Raw genomic sequence first — 22,123 nt, 5'->3', positions numbered from 1 at the left:
CCCTGGAGGGGGCTCCAGTCCTTCACAGGGCAACACAGACACACACACACACACACACACGGACACTTTTGAGTTGCCAATCCGCCTACCAACGTGTGTTTTTGGACTGTGGGAGGAAACCGGAGCACCCGGAGGAAACCCACACGGACACGGGGAGAACACACAACTCCTTACAGACAGCCATCCAGAGCGGGAATTGAACCCACAACCTCCAGGCCCCTGGAGCTTTGTGACTGCGACACTACCTGCTGCACCACCGTGCCGCCCTGTATAGGTTTTTAAATAATTTAAAAATCTGTGTATTAAATGGTCATTAATTAAATAAACACCTTAAAAGGCATTAATAATTGTAACACAGAGCTAGAAAGGGCCACAGTGACCTGATGTTTACTAAACAGTGATAGTGTCAGAAAAGTATCAAAAATAAAGAATACACTGAGATATAAGAAATTGAATTTAGACACTCCATATGTTAATGTTCAAACCACATTATCATTAATGTCTAAACAGACATTCTGTCTGTGGTTAATTGATCAAACATTCTGATTAGATGGTTAAACCTGTTAATAAACAAATGTGCTGAAGCTGACTGGGTTAATGTCAACTCATGGTGAAGACAAAGTGTAGTCAGTATTCTGCAAGATTTGAGGTTTAACTGTAGATGGATTTGGGTTCAGTATTTGGGAAAGAGCAGGTCATTGTTACGCTTCCTATCTGTGCGTTACAACTTATTATTAATCATTTTTTATTTATTTACAACCTAAACAATAATCATTAATAAACAGAATTAAACCATTTACACATCATTATGTGTAATCAAGTGTAATCTTATGATAAAATGGCAGCAACAATTGTCTCACAAGGAATGGCACAAAGAGTCAATGAGCCATGACCCACCTTAACTTGCATCTTAACTGGGCCTTTGGTGGTAGCATTTTGTACCTTTTTATTTTCACCTGCTTATTGTGGAATATTTTAAAATGGTGTAATTTGAATGTCCTATGACTTTTCACTCTTTATCTGGACCGGTCCCAACTTCTTTGGTGTGAAGTGGAAGCATCAGATCCTAATTTAGTTTACATTTAAAAAATACAATCCAATTATTCAATGAATTTATTGGAAATAATTTACATGTATTTTCATCCAATTAAATAAATTCATTAATTTTCTGTAACTGCTTAACCAGTTCAGGGTCATGGTGGGTCCGGAGCCTATCCGGAATCACTGGGTGCAAGGCAGGAACACATCCTGGAGGGGATGCCAGTCCTTCAATGTTCAAGAGTATTAAAGTTGTCTGTTTTCTGTATCATAAGCTTTTTTTTCAAGCTGGGCGATATGGCCAAAAATGTTATGACGATAAATGTTTCTATATTGATCGTTCTCGATATTTATCACAATATTAACATTTTGTCACACTGTGACAATATATGTCAAAATGATGTCAGGCAACTAACAGTGCTCGCGCAAATGGGAAAACCCATTTCCCAGGATGAAAATACACTTTGAGTGAAGAAAAACCTGCACGCAATGGAAAGATTCTGCGCTTGTTTTGTGACAGGGTGTAGCCATAACAGACAAAATGCACCCCAAACCACAGAAGATTTAATATATAAATATTTAATACATACACACAAGCAATTGAATTAAACCTATTATAGTCTTGTATACATTCTCACAATTGCCTATGTTCATTTAACATAATAGCATGAGTATATGTGCCTGATAGTGTGCAGCTGGCTATGCTAACTGGAAACAGAAATAGTTTATTGAACTTTATTACCCAAAGCTTATCGCTGTCACTGAGAAAAAAAATTATCATGAAACAAATCTATATCGTTTTATCCCCCAGCACTAAATTAACACCTTTGGACATTTTACCTTTAGCACTTGAAAAGACTACTGCAGAGCATCTTAGGCGTTATTGGGTAGTTGCTTATGTCATTGTTAGTGTATGTTATAATGGTAACAATGTCAGTGAGACCTAGGAACGCAGTTTGTTATTCAGTAGACATCTCGCCTGGAATATATAAATTGTAACAATGGTCATTGGCTTTTGCAGAGTGTTATATTTTGGTTTCACAAACTAACGTTACAATCAGGACTTATACAAGCAGAGAAAGTTACTCAGTAACTTCATTATTAAACAAGTGCATTGAAATGTACATGTTTGTGCAGCTTTAAAAATTAACAGAATATAAATCATAAAATGAACATGAACCATACTGCCTATTCTTAATAAGAATAACAGTAGTAGAACATGTTAGTGCCAAGTGCCAAGATCTTTGGTTTGGTCATTATTTAGAAGTTGTAGAGAGCTTATATCATGTTATTTTTGAGTTGTTTCCTATGTTATCCTGACAATGATATTTAACAACATCCTGTAAGACCTATTTCTCTCTCTGGCTGAGAAAGCTGCGGGGACAAATTACATATGTGATTAATCAAGGCATGCAGTGGAAAACAAACCCCTCGTCCCAGAGCCATGTATGTTAGCTTCATTAGAGGAAAAGGAAACTCTCTAGTTTGATTTGCCAACAATGTAATGTCCACAGTAGTTCTTACTTTAAATTGCTATTTGTTTTTTAAAAACTTGTCTGTTTAGCATGGTCACCGTCATCAATGTCATTAATTAGAGTTGTAATTTATTAGAAAACCTGAATATCCGCCACATAAAGGACAATAACAGATGTAATCAATATCGGTTCAATTTATTTATTTATTTTTAAGGGACTGCCTGGAATACCTGGCAGTGAAGGCCCACAAGGATTTAAGGTGAGTCTGTCATTTGCTTGGAATTTATATATATATATATATATATATATATATATATATATATATATATATATTTTTTTTTTTTTTTTTCTAATTAAATTGTAAGCAAATTTTCTACTCTTATTTATAACCATCAAACTGATACAACACATTAAGTATTAAGCCTATATATATAATATTTATATATAATTTAATATGTTTGGGAAGAAAAAGCTTCTGCTCAATTGTTTTAAAAACAGGGTGAAGATGGATTACCTGGCCCAAAGGGAGCCAGAGGGATACCTGGAGAAAATGTAAGTCTATAACTGCAAATTCACAACAAAATTATCAAGAACTGAGACCTTTCTACAAGAAAACATATACCAGCCTGTCTAGCCTTAACAGTGGAGATAAAAAAAAATCTGTGTAAGCAGACAATAAAATGAAATAAATAAATAAATAAATCAAACAATGCCATTTCAGTCTTAGGTGAAAAGACAGGAAAAGACGAATATATATATATATATATATATATATATATATATAGGGGTGCCAGGAGTCACGTATGTGATTCTTCATTCCATTTATAATAAGCGACACTAACAAAATCAGAAAACCAGTCATTAATAAACTCTCTTTCATTTGAGGAGTACAAATATTCAATATTTGATGTTATATCTCTGAGCTGCCTTTTTTTTTTTTTTTTTAAATAAAGATATGTATACGATCTTGTCAAGTAAAATATAACAGGTTAATTGTGTGTCTATCCATATTTTACAGGGTGAGATAGGTTTACCCGGAACACCTGGCTCTCCTGGATTACCTGGACCAAAGGTTAAAACATGTTTTTGTATTTTCCAATAAACTTATAATAATGTTGCTTTTAACTGAATGATGAGGGAGTTTATTTCAAAACTATTTATACAGTAGGACTATTAAGGGGGGGAGGGGGGACGAAAGATTATACATTTTTCATAGGAAAAGATTCTTAGTATAAAAAAACCAAAAGAACCGTGAAGCTCTTTTGATTAGGTTTAACAGCCTTAATACTGTGTTGTGATGATTAATGTAATCTTTTTGTGATAACTACAAGATATTTTTTAAATATTTTAAATAAAGCACAATTTTTCAAACACATTTTACGCCTTTTATATCATTAGGGCACTAAAGGAGATGATGGGGGAAAAGGCCAACCAGGGCTTCCTGGACAACAGGTCTGTATCCAAACAAGAATTCAGTAGCAATTTACACCATGACTCTGAGATGGATTAAGCAGAAGAAAATGAAATTAGTATTACCCAAATAAGTAGTCCAGACTAAATAAACTATTTAGTCAAAATCATGTGGGCTTCTCTATATTTGTGATGTTTGAACATCCTGTTGAATTAAAATTCATTCATTCATTCGTTATCTGTAACCGCTTATTCAGTTCAGGGACACGGTGGGCGCAAGGTGGGAATACACCCTGGAGGGGGCACCAGTCTTTCACATGGCAACGCAGACACACACATTCACTCACACCTATGGACACTTTTGAGTTGCCAATCCACCTGCCAACATGTGTTTTTGGACTGTGGGAGGAAACCGGAGCACCTGGAGGAAACCCACGCAGACACGGGGAGAACACACCAACTTCTCACAGACAGTCACCCGGAGCTGGAATCAAACCCACAACCTCCAGGCCCCTGGAGCTGTGTGACTATGACACTACCTGCTGCGCCACCGTGCCGCCCCAAATTAACATTACTCATATTAATTAAAGCCTTCTGTTATAGTCTTCTGCATAGAAAACAGCAGCTTTACCCACTACACGGCCCACACTATACACTAGAGAGGAATGCGACTATTTGATTATTTAAGCGTGTTTCGAAAATGTATTAAAATCAGTTATATGCAAATCAGCTTGTTCTAGTGTTATTGCTCTCGGTAACTTTGTGTGCATGACTGGCAGCCATCAGAAAGAGTGTTTCCTAAAGCAAGGCTCTTTCTTAGCTATCTTCATTCCAACTTCAACTTGGAGCAGTCAGAGATTGTTTTTTTGAGACAGGGTTGTTATTCAGCTAGGTTTTGGCCATTCAAGAGGAGCCATGAGAGATTGGACAGGGCTTTTATGTTATTCTGATCATTACGAGGTGGTTAGGAAAATGTGCATCCCTACTCCACACTTATTATCCACATATTCTGAGGAACTTATGTTTTCAGTGAGATACAGTAGCTAACAAATGAGTTTAAAAGAAGTGAGTTGGTGTTTTACAGTGCTAAAGCTATGTCGATACATATCAACATCAGCCTCTAATTTTGTCTAATGTAACAGATGAGAAATAGAATATGTTAAAGGAGAATTCATTCACTATTTATTAACAATAATAAAATTTTATTTACGTTGATTGTTACCATTACATAAAAATTTTATTACCCAATTATTTCCTTATTATAAGTGCTACCAATTGATTTATCTACTGTATAGCTGTGCCTGTGACAGCCAAATCCACAAATTACCATGAGTGTGCAAATACCTTTTACCGTAAAGTTGGTTTTGTAGTATTATATCAATACATTTTTAACTCTTATTTTTCATAAGGGTCATGCTGGAGAACCAGGCAGCCCAGGTCAGCCAGGACATCCAGGAATGCCTGGCATACAAGGAAAAAAGGTATTAATGACAACAGAAATTTTCTGTGGATTGTCTGTACCACACTGATAGAACAACTAGAGTTCAGCTTATGTACTATAAATGGGTAATGTTCCCCAAATTTGTTTGGTAATAATGAAAAATCAAATGTGTTTAGTGAATTTTACATGGAATCCCTCACGTGCTTTATCCTGAACAGATTTCTCTAAGCCTATTAACATTATTATTTAATGTCTGTCATGGAAAAAGAAAACATAGTTAGGTTAATACTGCAGGTAAGTGCTATTGAAGACATGCCAAATTTATTTTCATATACAATAAAACACAAATCTCTCTGCTTCTGAAATAGTTAAGACAAATGTTTGACGTCACATGGCATAAATGTTTATGTATTGTTGTGGTTTATTTTGTAATAATGAGCTTACAATTTTGAGCAGGGGCCATTATGGAGAATCCTCTAAAATCACTGAAATCCTATTTTAGAGACTTTTTTCAGATATCAAAGCATAGAATGTTATATTACACAAACTGAGACTAAAAATAATTACAACACAGTTAAGTAACTGTGCAAATGCAGGGGACGTTAAAAACTATACAGTTGTGCAGAGATTTTTTGTCTGTTAAAAATCTGTTCCTTCATATAATCCAGGGGAATGATCAATGTTCACAGAACTTGTTAGACACATTCCTTTGGGATCCCTCACTTATTTAAAATAGCACTCATTCTAAGAAATGGATTGGCCATAATAAATTTAATACAGATTCACTGCATTAAATCGTGCTTAGACTACATAATATTGTTTTTTTCCCCTCTTTCTTTTATCTGTCAGGGTGAAAGAGGAGAATCGGGTGAAAGAGGAGTAGAGGTATATCAAACCCCATATGCATGCCACTTTAAAATGCATTTAATGTAATTGTAACAGTCACTGATGACAATCATATTTATCTATGTATTTGTAGTCTTTCTCTCCCTCTGTAATTTTGTGTGGGGATATATCGTCACTGTGTAAAGAAAACATGTATCTTCAAAAAGAGTAACTTTACAAGTGAAGGAAAAATCTTAATATTCAATGGAAAATTCAATACAAAAAGATTTTATTCCAAGTAATTTTGGAACATTTTAATTAATCCATTCATCATGAAATATTTATAGAATATGAAAGACAACTATGTTCAGATGCAGTAAAATAGGGACAAAAGGGACATGACTTTACATTGGAGAGTGATGATATAAATTATTAGATCATCTGCTGAGCATTGTTACTTCATAATTAACTGACTTGGGGTCAATAAAAATATTTAATATTTCTGTAAACATCTACATTTAAATGATCTTTCCCAACTGTAAAACAGGGGATAAAAGGTGACAAAGGAGATCCAGGAAAACCTGGTGACAATGTAAGTTTCTCTGTTTACATAAAAATTTGTATTTTTTGCACATAGAAATTCAATGCCTATTCTTGGAACAGTTTCACTGTAATAACTAGTTTCTCTACAGTGCAGTATTTCAAATCAACCCCCTTTAAAACTGTTCGGGAAAATCGTGTTGCTTTGAAAATGTTCACAATGTGCTCTCTCTATGAACAGGGTTTAACTGGCCTGAGTGGGGAAAAAGGAGAGGTGGGTTAAAACCTATATATATTTCATTTGGAATTAGTTTTAAAACAAGGGTGGGTATCACAGTCAGTTCTATATATCTTTTAAGTCAGTACATTGATTGTGCCACTAAACACACAAGCATCAAACAATACAAATTTAAGAGTGCATTTACTACTTTGCTTTAAGCTTTGTCTTCAAAAAGAGTGAAAATGAATACATAAATAAAAATACTGTGATACTCTGAAACCACCATAATAGTGCTACACATGTTTAGCCATACCACCCAGCTTTAAGAAAAGTAATTAAAAAAAAACTGCTGTGGTTATCTATATACACTTGTAATAGAGCTGGATGGCGAAAACAATGCTAGTACATGAAAAAGTACTATTACTACTAACAATGGCAAAAGAGTGAAAAAGGAAAGTTTTGCATTAGAAAAAGCCATGACAAACCATGACAAAAAATCAAGCTGCTTGAATTTGTGTGCTAAGAGTAGCATAATCTCACCCACCAGCAGTGTGAAAGACTGGTGGACAGCATGCCGAGAATCATGGACCTGGGTTTAAGTTCTGGACTCCTGCTACATTTTGTATTGCCAATTCCTGTAAAATAGATGCTTTAAATAACATTTTTTTTCTGGTATTTGGAAGAAATTTTGCAATCATTTATCTGGAAATTGGGAGGAACTTTATAGAATTAAAACAACATTGCTCATTTTAGTCAAATGCATACCTACATGTTGTAAATATGGATCATTTTGCAGTGGTCTCTTTGCATACATCATAGATTCTATTGGTATATTGATGGCATTACCCGGTAGCATCTGTAGCACTTGAGCTAATCTTACAATATTACTACAGCAAAAGGACAGTTTAGAAGCCAACATGTTGACATGTGAGTATGTTTATATGTTGCTTTGGTACAAAAATGATGCAAAAAAGTAAAAACAAAACATTTCTGTTGGAAAACTGAAAACAGCCAGGCAAATTTTTCATGTCCTTAATCTATTATGAATCAGTTAATGCAGTGAAAAATAGACTATCAAATCTAACTTCATTGCTCATCATTAATGCATAACAGTTAAGCTAATATCCTTATTTTTAATTTAATTTTATTTTAATAATGTTGTTTGAATTGTTTGTTGATGCTGTGCTTGTGTGCATGTCAGAAAGGGACAACAGGAGACCCTGGCCAGAGGGGACAGGCAGGACACCAGGGACAGCCAGGAGTACCCGGGCAGCCAGGTCCCCCTGGATCCAGAGGACAAATTGGGGACACTGGTCCCCCTGGACAACCTGGACCTGAAGGAAGACCAGTATGTGTTTTATCTGCTTAAGAACTAAACACTTCAAGTAATACTACAAATTATCTGTAGGTGTGATCATAGACACTTTCTTGAAAACTCATAAAATTCACCATTAAAAAGTACATACAACTAAAAGCCTTTTATACAGATAGCAGTAAAATAATTAGAACTCAAACAGAGGGTATCTAGAACACCAATCAGCATATCTCTGAATACAGCTGCACATAATACGTTGGATTAAATGACAATTGTCATTTTTAATAGTATGCAACAGTTACCATAAAATGACAAAAGAGCAGGAGAACATTTAAAAATTTATATATTTGAATTAAAATTTTACACTCTTCAAAATTCTTTATAAGTAATTTAAGACTTCTTTTAGAGTGTGTCTTTTGTTTCACTTGGCAAGTGGTCAAAACCATTCACAAGAGGTAAAGTTTCTGTTTTGGCTGACAGTAAACCCTGACTGGCTTTATAAACAGAAAATAACAATAAGAAAAAAATAGGATGAACTAAAATATAATAGAGTCAAGAATAGGCAGACTGCGGTCCGAGACCGGACCCAGACGCTGTGCAATATGGACCTGTAACTGATAAACTATTAAGAGCTGTTTAATATTAAACAAAGAGTTTGTTTTAAGAGGTGTGACTCTACTGGTCATTACGGTTTAGTTTTAGTGCCCCAAGGATATTACCAGACTAATGACATGCGTTTCTGCATATGGCACGTGAAGTTCAGCGCATTATGATGATCAGTGACTCAAATGAGTGACACACACAGGGAAGGGCTCTAGACACTGCTGTCCTGGCACAGGTAAAAGAAAAAAAAGCCCAAGGCAACATGATAAAAAGTCTTTTGGGACACCTTTCTTTACGACAGTGTTGTGTGAGGTAAAACCAGAAACTTTAATGGGAAGGGAATGATTATCAGTTGAAATTCTTATAATGCTGAACATGGATTCAGGGCGGCACGGTGGCGCAGCAGGTAGTGTCGCAGTCACACAGCTCCAGGGGCCTGGACGTTGTGGGTTCGATTCCCGCTCTGGTTGACTGTCTGTGAGGAGTTGGTGTGTTCTCCCCGTGTCCGCGTGGGTTTCCTCCGGGTGCTCTGGTTTCCTCCCACAGTCCAAAAAACACACATTGGTAGGTGAATTGGTGACTCAAAAAGTGTCCGTGAGTGTGTGTCTGTGTTGCCCTGTGAAGGACTGGCGCCCCCTCCAGGGTGTATTCCTGCCTTGCGCCCAATGATTCCAGGTAGGCTCTGGACCCACCGTGACCCTGAATTGGATAAGCGGTTACAGATACTGAATGAATGAACATGGATTCTGTTTACGGATAAAGTCCCGTCCTTCAGAAATAAGAGCCAATCAGATGGTCATGGAAAAACAGTAAAGCCAACTGCAACTAAAAAAGTCATTAGGGACTTTATATAAAATATGCATATTTTTTTTTCCTCAAAGTCATTGATTTATTTGTCATTTTTTCTTGAAATTAGAAAAGGACATTTTAGAGTATAGGCTATTTATATTTATTAATAATCGTTGCAATATACTGAAATGTAATTGAAAGTGAAATTTGATTTGACGTTCCTTTCCTCCAGAAAATTATACTATTTTAAAGCAATTTTAATATACAAGATATGACACTGATCATAATTTTTTAATAATAACAGATTTTTTCTTTGTCTATCTTACAAGTATTGCATGAATTTAATTTTTCTGTTGCAGAACAGTGACATCTTATCTCTTCTTTGCAGGGAAGAGAATTATCTGAGCAACATATTCAGCAGATATGCAGAGAAGTCCTTCGATGTGAGTATTCAAAACAACTAAATACTGTAACACTCAACCAACCCATTCACATTTCTGCTTTGAAAAGGGAAGCTCAAAAATGTCAGTTAAATTAAAAGGACAAGAAATTTCTCCTGACCAACACTAGACAACTTGACAATATTTCACAAACTTTTGAATGTAGCCCACCCAGACCAGAGCCTAGCTGTTGGAAAGCAGTTATTATCGTATAGCAATGCTGCATTGTCTGTCACTGTATGCAGGTGAAACTTGTTACTGTTAGCTCACTTCCAAAACTCTACAGCCCAACTCTAAAGACCCAGTAAAAAGGGTAATTTAAACTCCACAAACATTTGCTTCCATTTTTGAAAAAGAACAATAACCCTCAGAATGTTTAATATGAAAATTGTCAACACTTTCCTTGTGGACTAAAATGTTGTGACATGACTTGTCCCATTTGATGTCATACATACTTCTTTGAATTGTAGCTGAAATTCCCTCGCTTCTACTGAGCAGTCAACACAGTCCACAGAGGGGTTGTGACCGCTGTCAAACAAGACCAGGATCTCCTGGACCACCAGGACCAGTAGGCCCCCAAGGTCAAAGAGGATTTCCAGGTGTGCCAGGATCTAACGGGATGCAGGGACACCGTGGTTTACCTGGGAGGCCTGGTATCCCTGGTATGAAAGGTATAAAGGCATGAACTTACATTAAAAGAGCAATATGTAATATTGACACCAAGCATTTAAAATCAAATCTATAATACAATTTAAAAACAGTGGAGAGAGCTGTCTGCCTCCTCCCCTTCTTCCCCAGACATGAAGTTCAAGCAGGTTGCCAGTTTGACGAGAAACTGAACAAACAAGCAAAAGAACTTGGACCGGAAATAGCTAAGAAGAATCTGCCATAATAAACACTTTTTATGAGATAAGTGCTTAAGAAAAGGGCTTCCTGAGTGTGGGTTGAGTGAAGGGTTTTTCGATCCTGTGCAGTTCAGCTTGGCACAACTTAACAGTGCAAACCAAAATACGTTGATGATTAAAAAAAAAAAACAAAACATCTGAGATATTCAGTTTCAGCGATTGGTGCTGGAGGAAAAGAAAAGTAAAAAAAAAATTAAAAAGTGAAATTAGCAGGGTCAGACACTGTTTAGAAACAGCTGGCCAGCTAACAGGCACGTGTTGTTTAGCCCATCACAGTACAGCTAAATTCACAAACCACCCGTGTTTACAGTGTGACATCACCAGTCGGTGAGGTCCCACAGCGCCCCATCCCTGTGGCTCTCTTAAATGCACATTAACTTTTGGCCTTGTACTTAAGACACAGAACAGAAATTTGACACATCACACACGTCACAAATAAATCTCTCATTTTCAGATACCGTGGTAAACATTATCACCATTATACCACCCAACCCTAATCTAATGTAAAAACAAGAATGAATCTCTCCAATTATTAAAAACTGTTATTAGAAATATCCTGTGACCATTATATCAGCTAGCATAGTACAGTATAAAAATTAAATACTTACTTCATGAGTTTCTGCATTAAGGAACTGTCAAACAGTATATGCTTTGTGATGCTTACTGTGCCTACTAAAAGATGCATGACTGATGTAAATAAAATACCTAATTTTATAATAAAAAATATAAAATAATAAAATTTTAAAATATAAAATATTTTAGCAATATTATGAACATCAGGTCTTACAAACCAGCAGCATTTATATTTAATACAAGTTTGTAAATGTTCTCAAATTGTGCAAATCTACCATTTTGCAATCTAAGTCACACCCTCAAAATTGCATCTTTGCCAGTAGGCGCATGTTTCCCCATAGCAGTGTTCTTCCTTAAAGGCAAATACACTGGTCCAAAAAAATAAATGATCAATGTAAATCAAAACTATCCCATGGAGGTCTGATTTTGGAATCATACTCAAAATAAAAGTGGAACATCAAATTACAGGCTGATCCAGCTTCAGTGGAAATTCCTCAAGACAGGTTAAAATGAGGCTCAGTAGTGTGTGTGATCTGTCTGCATGTTCTCCCTACAATGCATGGGCATGCTCATGAAGAGGCAGCAGATGTTGTCCTCAGGGATGGCCTGGACAGTCTGTGGTGCAACGTGGCTCATAAAAAAATATAATGCAAGTGAAAAGGCAACAAAAATGCATTTTAAACTGAAAATTCTCATTTTATCTTTATGCTGTACAAGTAGAAATACATTTATCTCCAAAAGTCTAACTATTTAAAAATCAAAGATTTTATTCCAAGTAATTTGAGCATTTTTCATAGAACCTTTTTTATGCATACATTTTCACACAATGTGAAGGACAGCTGCTGTGCTGAAATGATATAGTAAACTAAACATTTACATAAATAGATATATATCTTTTTCTTTGGACAGTTTTCCAAAATGTGACAAATTTCGCCTCTCCCATTACATCACAGCAAATATTACTGCATTAAAATGAATGATTAGTGTGCATAAGAAGCTAAATGCCTATTATTTATGTGAACAGTAATTGCTGTGCATGATAAACGTAAAACCACATACAACAACAAAAATATATTACAAGAAAGAATACATGCCAAAGTATCTGTAAATTCTATATATTACAAACAAGCTCAGTAAAATACAGGTGTTATGCACATTCTAGCTTGAGACAATATTTTAGTTGCTCAGCAGTTCTCTATAGTCCTTTTCCTGATCATCTCCACTTAACACTTTGGTGCACTTTGTTGGCCTAAATATTATTAGATTATATACATTATTAGACCTACATACATTAAGGACCACCACAAAGTAGGTTCAGCACTGCAATAACCAACCTGGTCTCATGCCTACTCGTGATATAGTCACATATATATAGAAGACTGCAATTCGTGACATAGTGGCACATTTTCGGCATTTTATGCGACAATATCACAATTGTAAGTGTATGGGTAATTACCATACAAACCCTCGTATCAGCGCCCCATGTTATGCGACAGTAACACGACAAATCTTCCTCATTACAGGCATCATTACCATCCATTAATTCCGCTGTCTTATTTATATTTACAGAAAATATAACCTTACTAATTCATTATTTGGTAAAATATCGATGCAAATAATGGCTAGAGAAATGTTCTTCTCAGTATTAACCTTTTGAAAATTAGTCAAAATAACGTTAAGTGAAAGAAATGTTCTTGTTAGAGTTAAAGCTAAAGTAGGACACCAATAATAAGCATTGCTTAGGAGAAATGTTATAATAAAATATTTTATGGCTTTGCTGGAATAACAACCTATGTTATGTAATTCGCATTATGCCTTTTTCTATGTTATGAGTAATGACGCCTGTAATGAGGAAGAGTTTGTGTGTTACTGTCGCATAGTGTTTGCATGGTAATTACCTATACACTTATGATTGTGATATTGTCACATAAAATACAGAAAATATGCGACTATGTCACGAATTGCAGTCTCCTATATATGTGACTATATCACGAGTAAGTGTGAGACCGGGGTTGCAATAACACACTTTAATGGAGATGTTGCATTAATTTGTGTGGATCAGACAGCAGTGCTGCTGGAGTTTTTAAACACCATTGTCACTGCTAGACTGAATAGTCCACCAACCAGAAATATCCAGCCAATATGGTCTTATTACCACTAGGACTAGAGGATAATAATATATTTTACTGCAACAACTGAGCTTCTGTGTTTGACTTTACACTTACAGGGTGGACCAATGAGATAGGTGTGTCTGATAGATTGGACAGTGTTGACAACACCTTTGTTGTAAGTGGAGCTGATAAAACAGACAAAGAGTGTAGAAAAAGTAGCTGGATTTAATATTAGAGCTGATCGGTGTATGCCGGTGCATCATGCATTTGGTCAACCAACATTTAAAAAGTCCTTGCGAAACTTTTTTGTAATGTAACAATTAAAAATAGAGTAAATAATGTTTTTATCCATGATTAATGGAATTTTTGATGAAACCTAAAGAATTATGTTGATTTTGAAATTTTCAGGTGATCCAGGAGAAAAGGGTGACAAAGGAAGTCAAGGGCGATCAGGAACTGGGGAGCCAGGTGCTCCAGGATTTCCAGGCAAGCAAATAGTTTCAGTAAAATGTGTATATACATTGTAGTTCCGACATACAGTCATGGCTGAAAGTGTAGGTTCCCCTGGACTTTTTTCCAGACAATGAAGTATTACTCCCAGAACATTATTGCAATGACACATGTTTTTTCCTTTGTGTATATTGGAACAACCCCCCCCCCAAAAAACAAAAACAAAAAAACAAAATTGATAGAATTTCAGGGAAAACCCCAAAAATAGGCCTGAAAAAATTATTGGCACCTTTTCATAAAAATCAAACCAGATTAAAGTTAAAGTTGCATTGTGTCACATTAAGCATGGAGAACAGAAGCGAATTGTCTGAGGACTTCAGAAACAAAATTGTGGAAAAATCTCAAGGTTACATGTCCATGTTCCTTTGTCCTCGGTGTGCAAGTTTACAGCCCATGGCACTGTAATCTCCCTGAATGTGGATGAAAGAGAAAAATTGATTACAATTTGCAACACAGAATAGCCCTGATGATGGATAAGCAGCCCCAATCAAATTCCAAAGAAATTCAAGCTGTACTCCAGGCTCAGGGTGCTTCAGTGTTAGCGTGAAGTATCCATCAATATTTGAATGAAATGAAACACTACGGCAGGAGACCCAAGAGGACCCCACTGCTGACACATACATTTCAGCAAACTGCAATCTAGCTTTGTCTGAGAGTAAGCCAAAATCCTTCTAGGAAAATGTCTTGTGGACAGATGAGAAATTCTGTTAAAAGCACATCATTTTACTGTTTACTGAAAATATAATGAGGCCTACAAAGAAAAGAACACAGTACACAGTGGAGGTTCAAAGATTTTTTGGGGTTGTTTTGCTGCCTCTGGCACTGGGTGCCTTGACTGTGTGCAAGGCATCATGAAATCTGAAGATTACCAAAGGATTTTATTTTACAATATAGGTCTCAGAAAGCTGGGTTTATATCTTAAGTCATGGGTCTTCCAGTACGACAATAACCCCAAACAAACTTCAAAAAGCACCCAGAAATGGATGACAGCAAAGCGCTGGACAGTTCTGAATCACACTGCACACCTGTGGAGAGATCTAAAAATTGCTCTTGGGAAAAGGCACCCTTAATATATGAGAGACCCAGAGCAGTTTGCAAAATAAGAGTGGTGCAAAATTCCAGTTGAGAAGTGTAAGAAGCTTGCTGATGGTTATAGGAAGCGATTGATCACCAAAGGGTGTGCAAACAAATATTAATTCAGGGTGCCAATGCTGTTGTCCAGCCCATTCTTGGAGTTTTGAGTAGTTCCAATATACACAAAGTAAATAAACGCGTATAACGAAACATACTTATTTGCTATAATTTACAGGGAGAAGTACTTTATTTTCTGGAAAAATTTCAGGGGTGCCAACACTTTTGGCCATGACTGTCAAATATAAGCTATTATCAGACTTATGTACTGTATTTTCACTAATTTGCTAATATTTTTTCTTCTTGGTAGGTCCAATGGGTCCACCTGGGGCGAGCAAATCAGGTCATCCCGGCAAACCAGGCCTGCCTGGACGTAACGGGCAGGAGGGTAAAAGAGGATATCCTGGAGAACCTGGGTCACCAGGTGTATGCCATCCATCCATGTGCTATGGCGCAATGTTCAGAAGAGATTCTTTTAGTAAAGGCCCAAACTATTGAAACAACCTTGGATGAAACATGGACTACCAGCCTGAATGTGGTGCTCAGTGAATGAGAGAAAAGTTAACAGCAAACCTTTCCAATCTCAGGATGATCATATTTTCAATGGTGTCTCTAATGCACATTAAGTACCTCTGATAGTGTAAATAATGAAATGAAACATGGCATTGCTTAAACATCATCACAAACTTTGCATCATAAACGAAATAGTGCCATTGGTAACTGACAGTGTTTTTATAGTAAGCAAAATGAATCAGACCAACTGCAATAAAAAGCATCCAGTGTCTGGAGCACTGCACTGCTTAGAAACATGAAACATATGGCACTGCTCGCTTCTTTACTCTGTAGCTCCCTCCAGTGTTTGTCTGTAGCTTTTCAACCATCCTGTAGTATCACACCTCTTTTAGTAACTTTTCATTATTTAATACATTGGAGAAGCATTGTCTGGCCACAAGTTAATCAACATCCTGTATGTTCTATACATTGACATCATGCTTTCCATCCATAGCTTTAATGTAAATCATAAAAACTGCATGCGTTTCATACAAGTGGCTCGCCGTCTGCTAATCTGTTAAATGAATGCCTCATTTTCCTTTATAGACAACATAAATGTTAGACTGGGCTCTTGTCCACATTTTTATAATGTTATAATAATTATTATTATTAATTTCAAATGTGAGCCTGTTATGAAACAGAATTAGCACTGCTGTGCTGTAATTTTCTGGATGCTCTTCAAACAATTAATAATGTTTTAGTTATTCTTATGAACACAATTCTACTTTTGTAAAGTGTCATTTCTTATTTTTAATGTGTTTATGACTTAAAGTGCTTTTGATAATGAATTAAAACCTTTTTTTATTAGGTCTGTCTCTTATTTGCTACCTTACATGTCAACAGGTTTATAAATATATTGAAACAATCATATGCTTTCAGAGGAAATGCACACTTGTTATTATGCTAGAAGAGAATACAGAGTGAATTTTAAAATGCATTTGAAACTAATCAAAACATGAAAAAAAACATTTCAACATTTGTAGCAATAAGAAATTTAAGATATATTTTGTTAATCGTATTTGTTTTACATTAGTTTTCAGGTGTGCCCTCCTCAAGGGTTTATGGTAAATTCTACAAACCCTACAAATTAACCAGGGCTTTTGGTTTTATTTAGTCATTAGTACAAGATAAACAATAACTGCATGACACAAGATCCTCAAGAGGGTTTGAATTTGACCTTAATTCTTTCTTTTCTAGCTAACAATCAGAAACATGTATAATTTTGTACAGTAATACCTACTAGTTATACTTAAAATGAAAGTGATCTTTAACAAAACATGAAGTGTCTCAAAGATGAAAGAGAATGAATACTGCCATGCTTACCCACTGGTTAGAGACAGCTGGAACACTAACAATGACTAAAAAATGACTAACAATGAGTTATTTTCTCACTCCTTTTTGTGTCTGCTGCTGTTCTGCACTTTGGTTGATATGTAATAATTTAATCCATAGAATATTATATTTTGATTGCACTGGAAAGAGAACAAACCATAATTCCAAACACTGTAAGAATATTTTAATCAGACATCTGCAAATAACCAAATGGATAGAGTGGATTTTATCATAAGGTATTTTAAGATTATTGTCCTGCATTGACAAGATAGCAGTGCCACAGGAATTTTATAACATTAATTTTCATGCATTTTCTAAAGTAAAACTGGCAGAGTTCTGAATATAACTTTTGTTCCATTATCATTCATTCATCACCTGTAACCGTTTATCCAGTTCAGGGTCACAGTGGGTCCAGAGCCTACCTGGAATCATGGGGCGCAAAGTAGGAATACACCCTGCAGGGCGCACCAGTCCTTCCCAGGGCACCACACACACCCCTATGGACACACCCAGAGCGGGACTTGAACCCACAACCTCCAGGTCCCTGAAGCTGTGTGACTGAGACACTACCTGCTGCACCACCGTGCCGCCCTTTGTTGCATTATGTTGGCCAAATATTAATAGACAATCAGTGCAAGACATTTTAAAACCATAAGGTATGCATATACACTCATTTACTTAGCCTACACAAAACTCTTCAAGATTTTACAAGATTTCTTTATAAATTTGTGACATTTGCTATGTGCTATTCAAACCGTGCCAAAGGTAGGGTGACCATATTTGAGTTTTCAAAAAAGAGGACACATGGGGCAGGTTGGCAGCACAAATGCTTCCAAAACCATGTAACTATGCTGCCGAAATGTAATACATAAACAGATACTTGTTTACAAGATAAAAAAATGCCTTTTAGGACAGATTCCTTTCCATTCCTTTCCTAAGCAAAAATAATAAAATAATATTTTTGTCCTTTCTTTACAGTTTATTATGGAAACCTGTTATTTTCTGTTCATTCCAAACTTCAAAACTGAAGCTCTGTATTAAAGCGACTTGTTTACTTTTTGGCTGTGTTTTTTAAACGTTACTAAAAGCAAGCACCACATTTTATCAACCAGAAGAAGTGTCAGTGTTCCAGCTGTCTCTAACCAGTGGGTATTCTTCATAAGTTTTCTTCATAAGACATTTGCCCAAGGTTTCATCAGCAATTCTAATATGTAAGGCATTTTGTATATTACATTTTAATATAATTTAGTTTTCTACAGTTGTTTTTGAAATCATTTAGATATAAAATGCCTTATAATTACAGTTTACTAAAGATAAGTTAAAACCTTTCAACTTGAACACAAAGTTAGGGGCCTATGCCAAACTTATACTAATACATCTAATGTCAAAATATCAGCAATTTTTAACAGGCTAAAGAATGCCTGAAAAATATTTATAAATGAGAATATAATGTATCTATCATGGAATTATAATTTGTATTGATAATATATTAAATATCTATTTATAATAGATATATTATATTTAATATTTTACATAATAATGCATTTCATTTAAGTGAAACTGCTTATTTGCAGTATGCTAATTTTACCAAGCTTTTTCTTTTTTTTTTGGCTTAAAGAGGAAAAAATCCTTATGCACAACTTGCAGCTGTTCCCTCATATCTCTTTACTAACACACCTTTACGGCTTTTAACTACTTTTTACAGAAGTTTATACGGAGGTATTATCGTTGTTTCATATTAGCAATGATGCTAGTTTTGGAAACCCTTGATAGCTAATGTCAGGGTTCATACACTTTTTTACCAAAACATTTCCATGACTTTTCCATGCCTTTGAGGCAAATTTTGCTGACCATACATTCTCTGAAACATCTGTGTAGATGTGAAAATGAAGATTATTTTAAGTAAAAATGAATGACAAGCCATATGAATTGGTTTAAATAAATATTTATTGAAGTCACACTGATACAGTGTTTTACAGAATTAAATGGGTTAAACCCTGAGAACTCTAGTAACATAAGTAATTAACAAATAACAGATATTTGGAAAGAATTGTGTTGAAAAAGAATTAAGTAAATAAAATGATCCATTAGTTTCACTTGACATTAACTTCAGAAGTCAGTGTCAAAGACTTTTTTGGAACACAAAAAGGGGAAAAAAAAAAAGAGTTTTATTAGACAAAGTCAAACAACGCAAATTCAACACACTGGTTTCTCTCCTGTATGACTGTATGTGTCTCTTAAGACTTAACTGTATAAGAACTTTATAAGAGTTTATAGCTTTTAATTGAAGCAGTGTGTGACCTAACAGTACCATTTTCCATTAGAATATCATGAAAAAGTTGATTTATTTCAGTAATTCCATTCAAAAAGTGAAACTTGTATATTACACATTCATTCATTATGCACAGACTGATATATTTCAAGTGTTTATTTCTTTTAATTTGATGATAACTGACAACTAATGAAAACCCCAAATTCAGTATCTCAGAAAATTAGAATCCTGTCAGTAATATAGACCACTGATACTAGTAAAAACCTTCTGGACCGATTACATGACAAATCGGTCACTCTGAAATATTTCGGGTGTAAGCAAGACGGTGTATGAAATCTGTATATTTCTCTCATTAAATCAGATGTCCTTCAGCAAGGGCTTCAGAACCTGCCCCAAGCAAAGGAGTTCAAGTGTCTCTAGATCTCGTTTAGGACTAATGGGAAGAGGGATTGTGACACAGACCGTGGGTTAGGTGCAGCCTTTGCAGTAATGAGGTCACTATAGCAACCCGTCGTGTTAAAGAGGGAGCTGAGCCATAAAGCAAAGCTCGAAATTGTGACTGGACAATTGGTATCGTGGGTCAAGAATTTTAATCAGCCCTTTGGAGCCCTTGGTCGCTGTGGGTCCGAAGCCTACTTGGAATTACTGGGTGCAATGCAAGATCACACCCTGGAGGGGGCCCCAGTCCTTCACAGGGCAACACACTCATTCAATCACACCAATGGCCACTTTTTGAGTCGCCAATCCACCTACCAATGTGTCTTTTTGGACCGTGGGACCTGGAAATGTTGGAAACTGGAGCACCTGGATGACCCACATGGACACACGGAGAAAACACTAAACTCCTCACAGACTGTCACCTGGAGCGGGACTTGAACCCACAACCTCCAGGTCCCTGGAGCTGTGTGACTGCAACACTAAAGGACTTATATTGTATTATTTTATTTTAAAGAGCTCTAAAATGAAATCTTACAAATGTTCACCTCTCCTTCTAGAGAAGAGAATGTAATGTACCTTTAGGAAACACAACTGGACAATAAAACCACTGTGACAGGCAGACACCCCCAAAAGTGCAAAGCTCTTGTACCCTTGCAAGAGCTTTGACCCTGGAGGTGGAACTTGGAGCTCCTCACTTGGCTCAGACCCAGAGTACCTTTTGGTGAGAACTCAGTGAGAAACACCTGGTAAAGGTGTGCTGGAGATGGCAAATAACCTGCCTAAAAACAATAAATAAATTAATTAATAATTGTGGAGTTTCAAATCATATAAATGTTACGCAATCAACCGTACGATTATGACCACCTCTTTGTTTGTTTCTACACCCACTGTCCATTTTCACAGCTCCACTGTCCACATGAGCACTTTGTAGTTCTATGATTACAGACTGAACACCATCTGTTGCTCTGTATACATTGATTGCCCACGTTCAGCCTGTTCTTCAATGGTCGGGAACACCAAAGGACCAACAAAGAGCAGGTATGGTTTGGGTGGTGGATCACTGTCAATGGCGCAGTGACACTGACGTGGTAGTAGTGTGTTAGTGTGTAGTATGCTGGTACAAATGGATCAGACACAGCAGTGCTGCTTGAGTTTTTAAAGCCCTCAGTGACACTGCTGGACTGAGAATAGTCCACCAACCAAAAACATCCACTAAAGAGCATCCTATGTCCACTGATGAACGACTAGAGGACGAGCAACACAAACTGTACAGCAACAGATGAGCTACTGTCTCTGACTTTACATCTACAAGGTCGACCAATGAGGTAGGTGTGTTTAATAGATCGGACACTGGGTTTAAAAACTTCAGCAGCATTGCTATGTCTGATACAATCATACTAACACAACACACATTAACACATCACCAACACAGTGTCATGGCAGCGCTGAGAATGAGACACCACCCAACATTGTCTGTGATGAAAATTCTGAAAATAGGAAGCAACATTTAACTAAATTCTGTGGACAATACGTAGGATAAGACATGAAAATATTCATAATTAATGTTAGTTTAATTTTATTAATTCATGTTGGACCATAATATTTTAAAATATATAATACATTTTGTTGCTTGTGGATTATAGAATTTTATATTTACTTTTTATAATTACCTCCAGAAAAAATCAGATGACTGGGGAACTTCCCAAAAAAAAAAAAAAAAAAAAAAACAACACTTTTTTTCAAATGGAAAAATAAATCACAAATATTATGGCAAAGTAATAATTGTGACACAAAATATGTAACAGTTACTAGTGAAAAAAGCAATGTAGAACTCTGCTACCATCTAGTGACTAAATAATATTAAATCTCAAATAACTACTCCATTAATAAGTTTGCTTCAGTCCAGGAAATATTAAGAATAGTACTGAGGCCACTACCATAAATAAAACATCTTCTTTCATACATACAATTTAACTTTAGAAATTAATTTTCAACATTGAACTATTGATATGAAAGCAAAATTTGGAAGAGGAAGAAAAATCCCTGGGAAAAAAGAGTCTCCTCTCTCTTAGGTGAGGCGTGCCTCCTCTGAGGAGTTTAGTCTCTCTCTCAGTGGAGTGAAGTGAGTCTCTCAGGTGTGGAGTATGTCTCTCAAGTGTGAAGTGTGTCTCTCAGGTGTAGAGTGAGTCTCTCAGGTGTGCAG

The 22,123-nt window shown here is 36.0% G+C and overlaps 1 protein-coding gene across 2 annotated transcripts in view; it reads left to right on the top strand.

Annotated features, from left to right (window-relative positions):
• The window catches only part of col21a1 (collagen, type XXI, alpha 1), a 42,444-nt gene extending 25,797 nt beyond the window's left edge, over positions 1 to 16,647 (top strand). Inside the window, exons 17-29 of one of the 2 annotated variants that reach the window (XM_066679993.1) lie at positions 2,728 to 2,772; positions 3,012 to 3,065; positions 3,532 to 3,585; positions 3,912 to 3,965; positions 5,333 to 5,404; positions 6,214 to 6,249; positions 6,737 to 6,781; positions 6,971 to 7,003; positions 8,151 to 8,297; positions 10,045 to 10,099; positions 10,567 to 10,767; positions 14,094 to 14,171; positions 15,637 to 16,647. In XM_066679993.1, coding sequence (XP_066536090.1) covers positions 2,728 to 2,772; positions 3,012 to 3,065; positions 3,532 to 3,585; positions 3,912 to 3,965; positions 5,333 to 5,404; positions 6,214 to 6,249; positions 6,737 to 6,781; positions 6,971 to 7,003; positions 8,151 to 8,297; positions 10,045 to 10,099; positions 10,567 to 10,767; positions 14,094 to 14,171; positions 15,637 to 15,824 — 1,062 coding nt within the window. In that variant the 3' untranslated portion in view covers positions 15,825 to 16,647. Of the gene's footprint in view, positions 1 to 2,727; positions 2,773 to 3,011; positions 3,066 to 3,531; positions 3,586 to 3,911; positions 3,966 to 5,332; positions 5,405 to 6,213; positions 6,250 to 6,736; positions 6,782 to 6,970; positions 7,004 to 8,150; positions 8,298 to 10,044; positions 10,100 to 10,566; positions 10,768 to 14,093; positions 14,172 to 15,636 lie in introns of those variants that run through there. The other variant, XM_066679994.1, reaches the window with a different exon arrangement.
• The last annotated feature ends 5,476 nt before the right edge of the window (positions 16,648 to 22,123 follow it).

Source organism: Hoplias malabaricus, chromosome 8, assembly GCF_029633855.1.
Source record: "Hoplias malabaricus isolate fHopMal1 chromosome 8, fHopMal1.hap1, whole genome shotgun sequence".
Classification (NCBI taxonomy): domain Eukaryota; kingdom Metazoa; phylum Chordata; class Actinopteri; order Characiformes; family Erythrinidae; genus Hoplias; species Hoplias malabaricus.
Note: the sequence above shows the minus strand (reverse complement) of the source record. Positions and strands in the feature narration are given on the sequence as shown.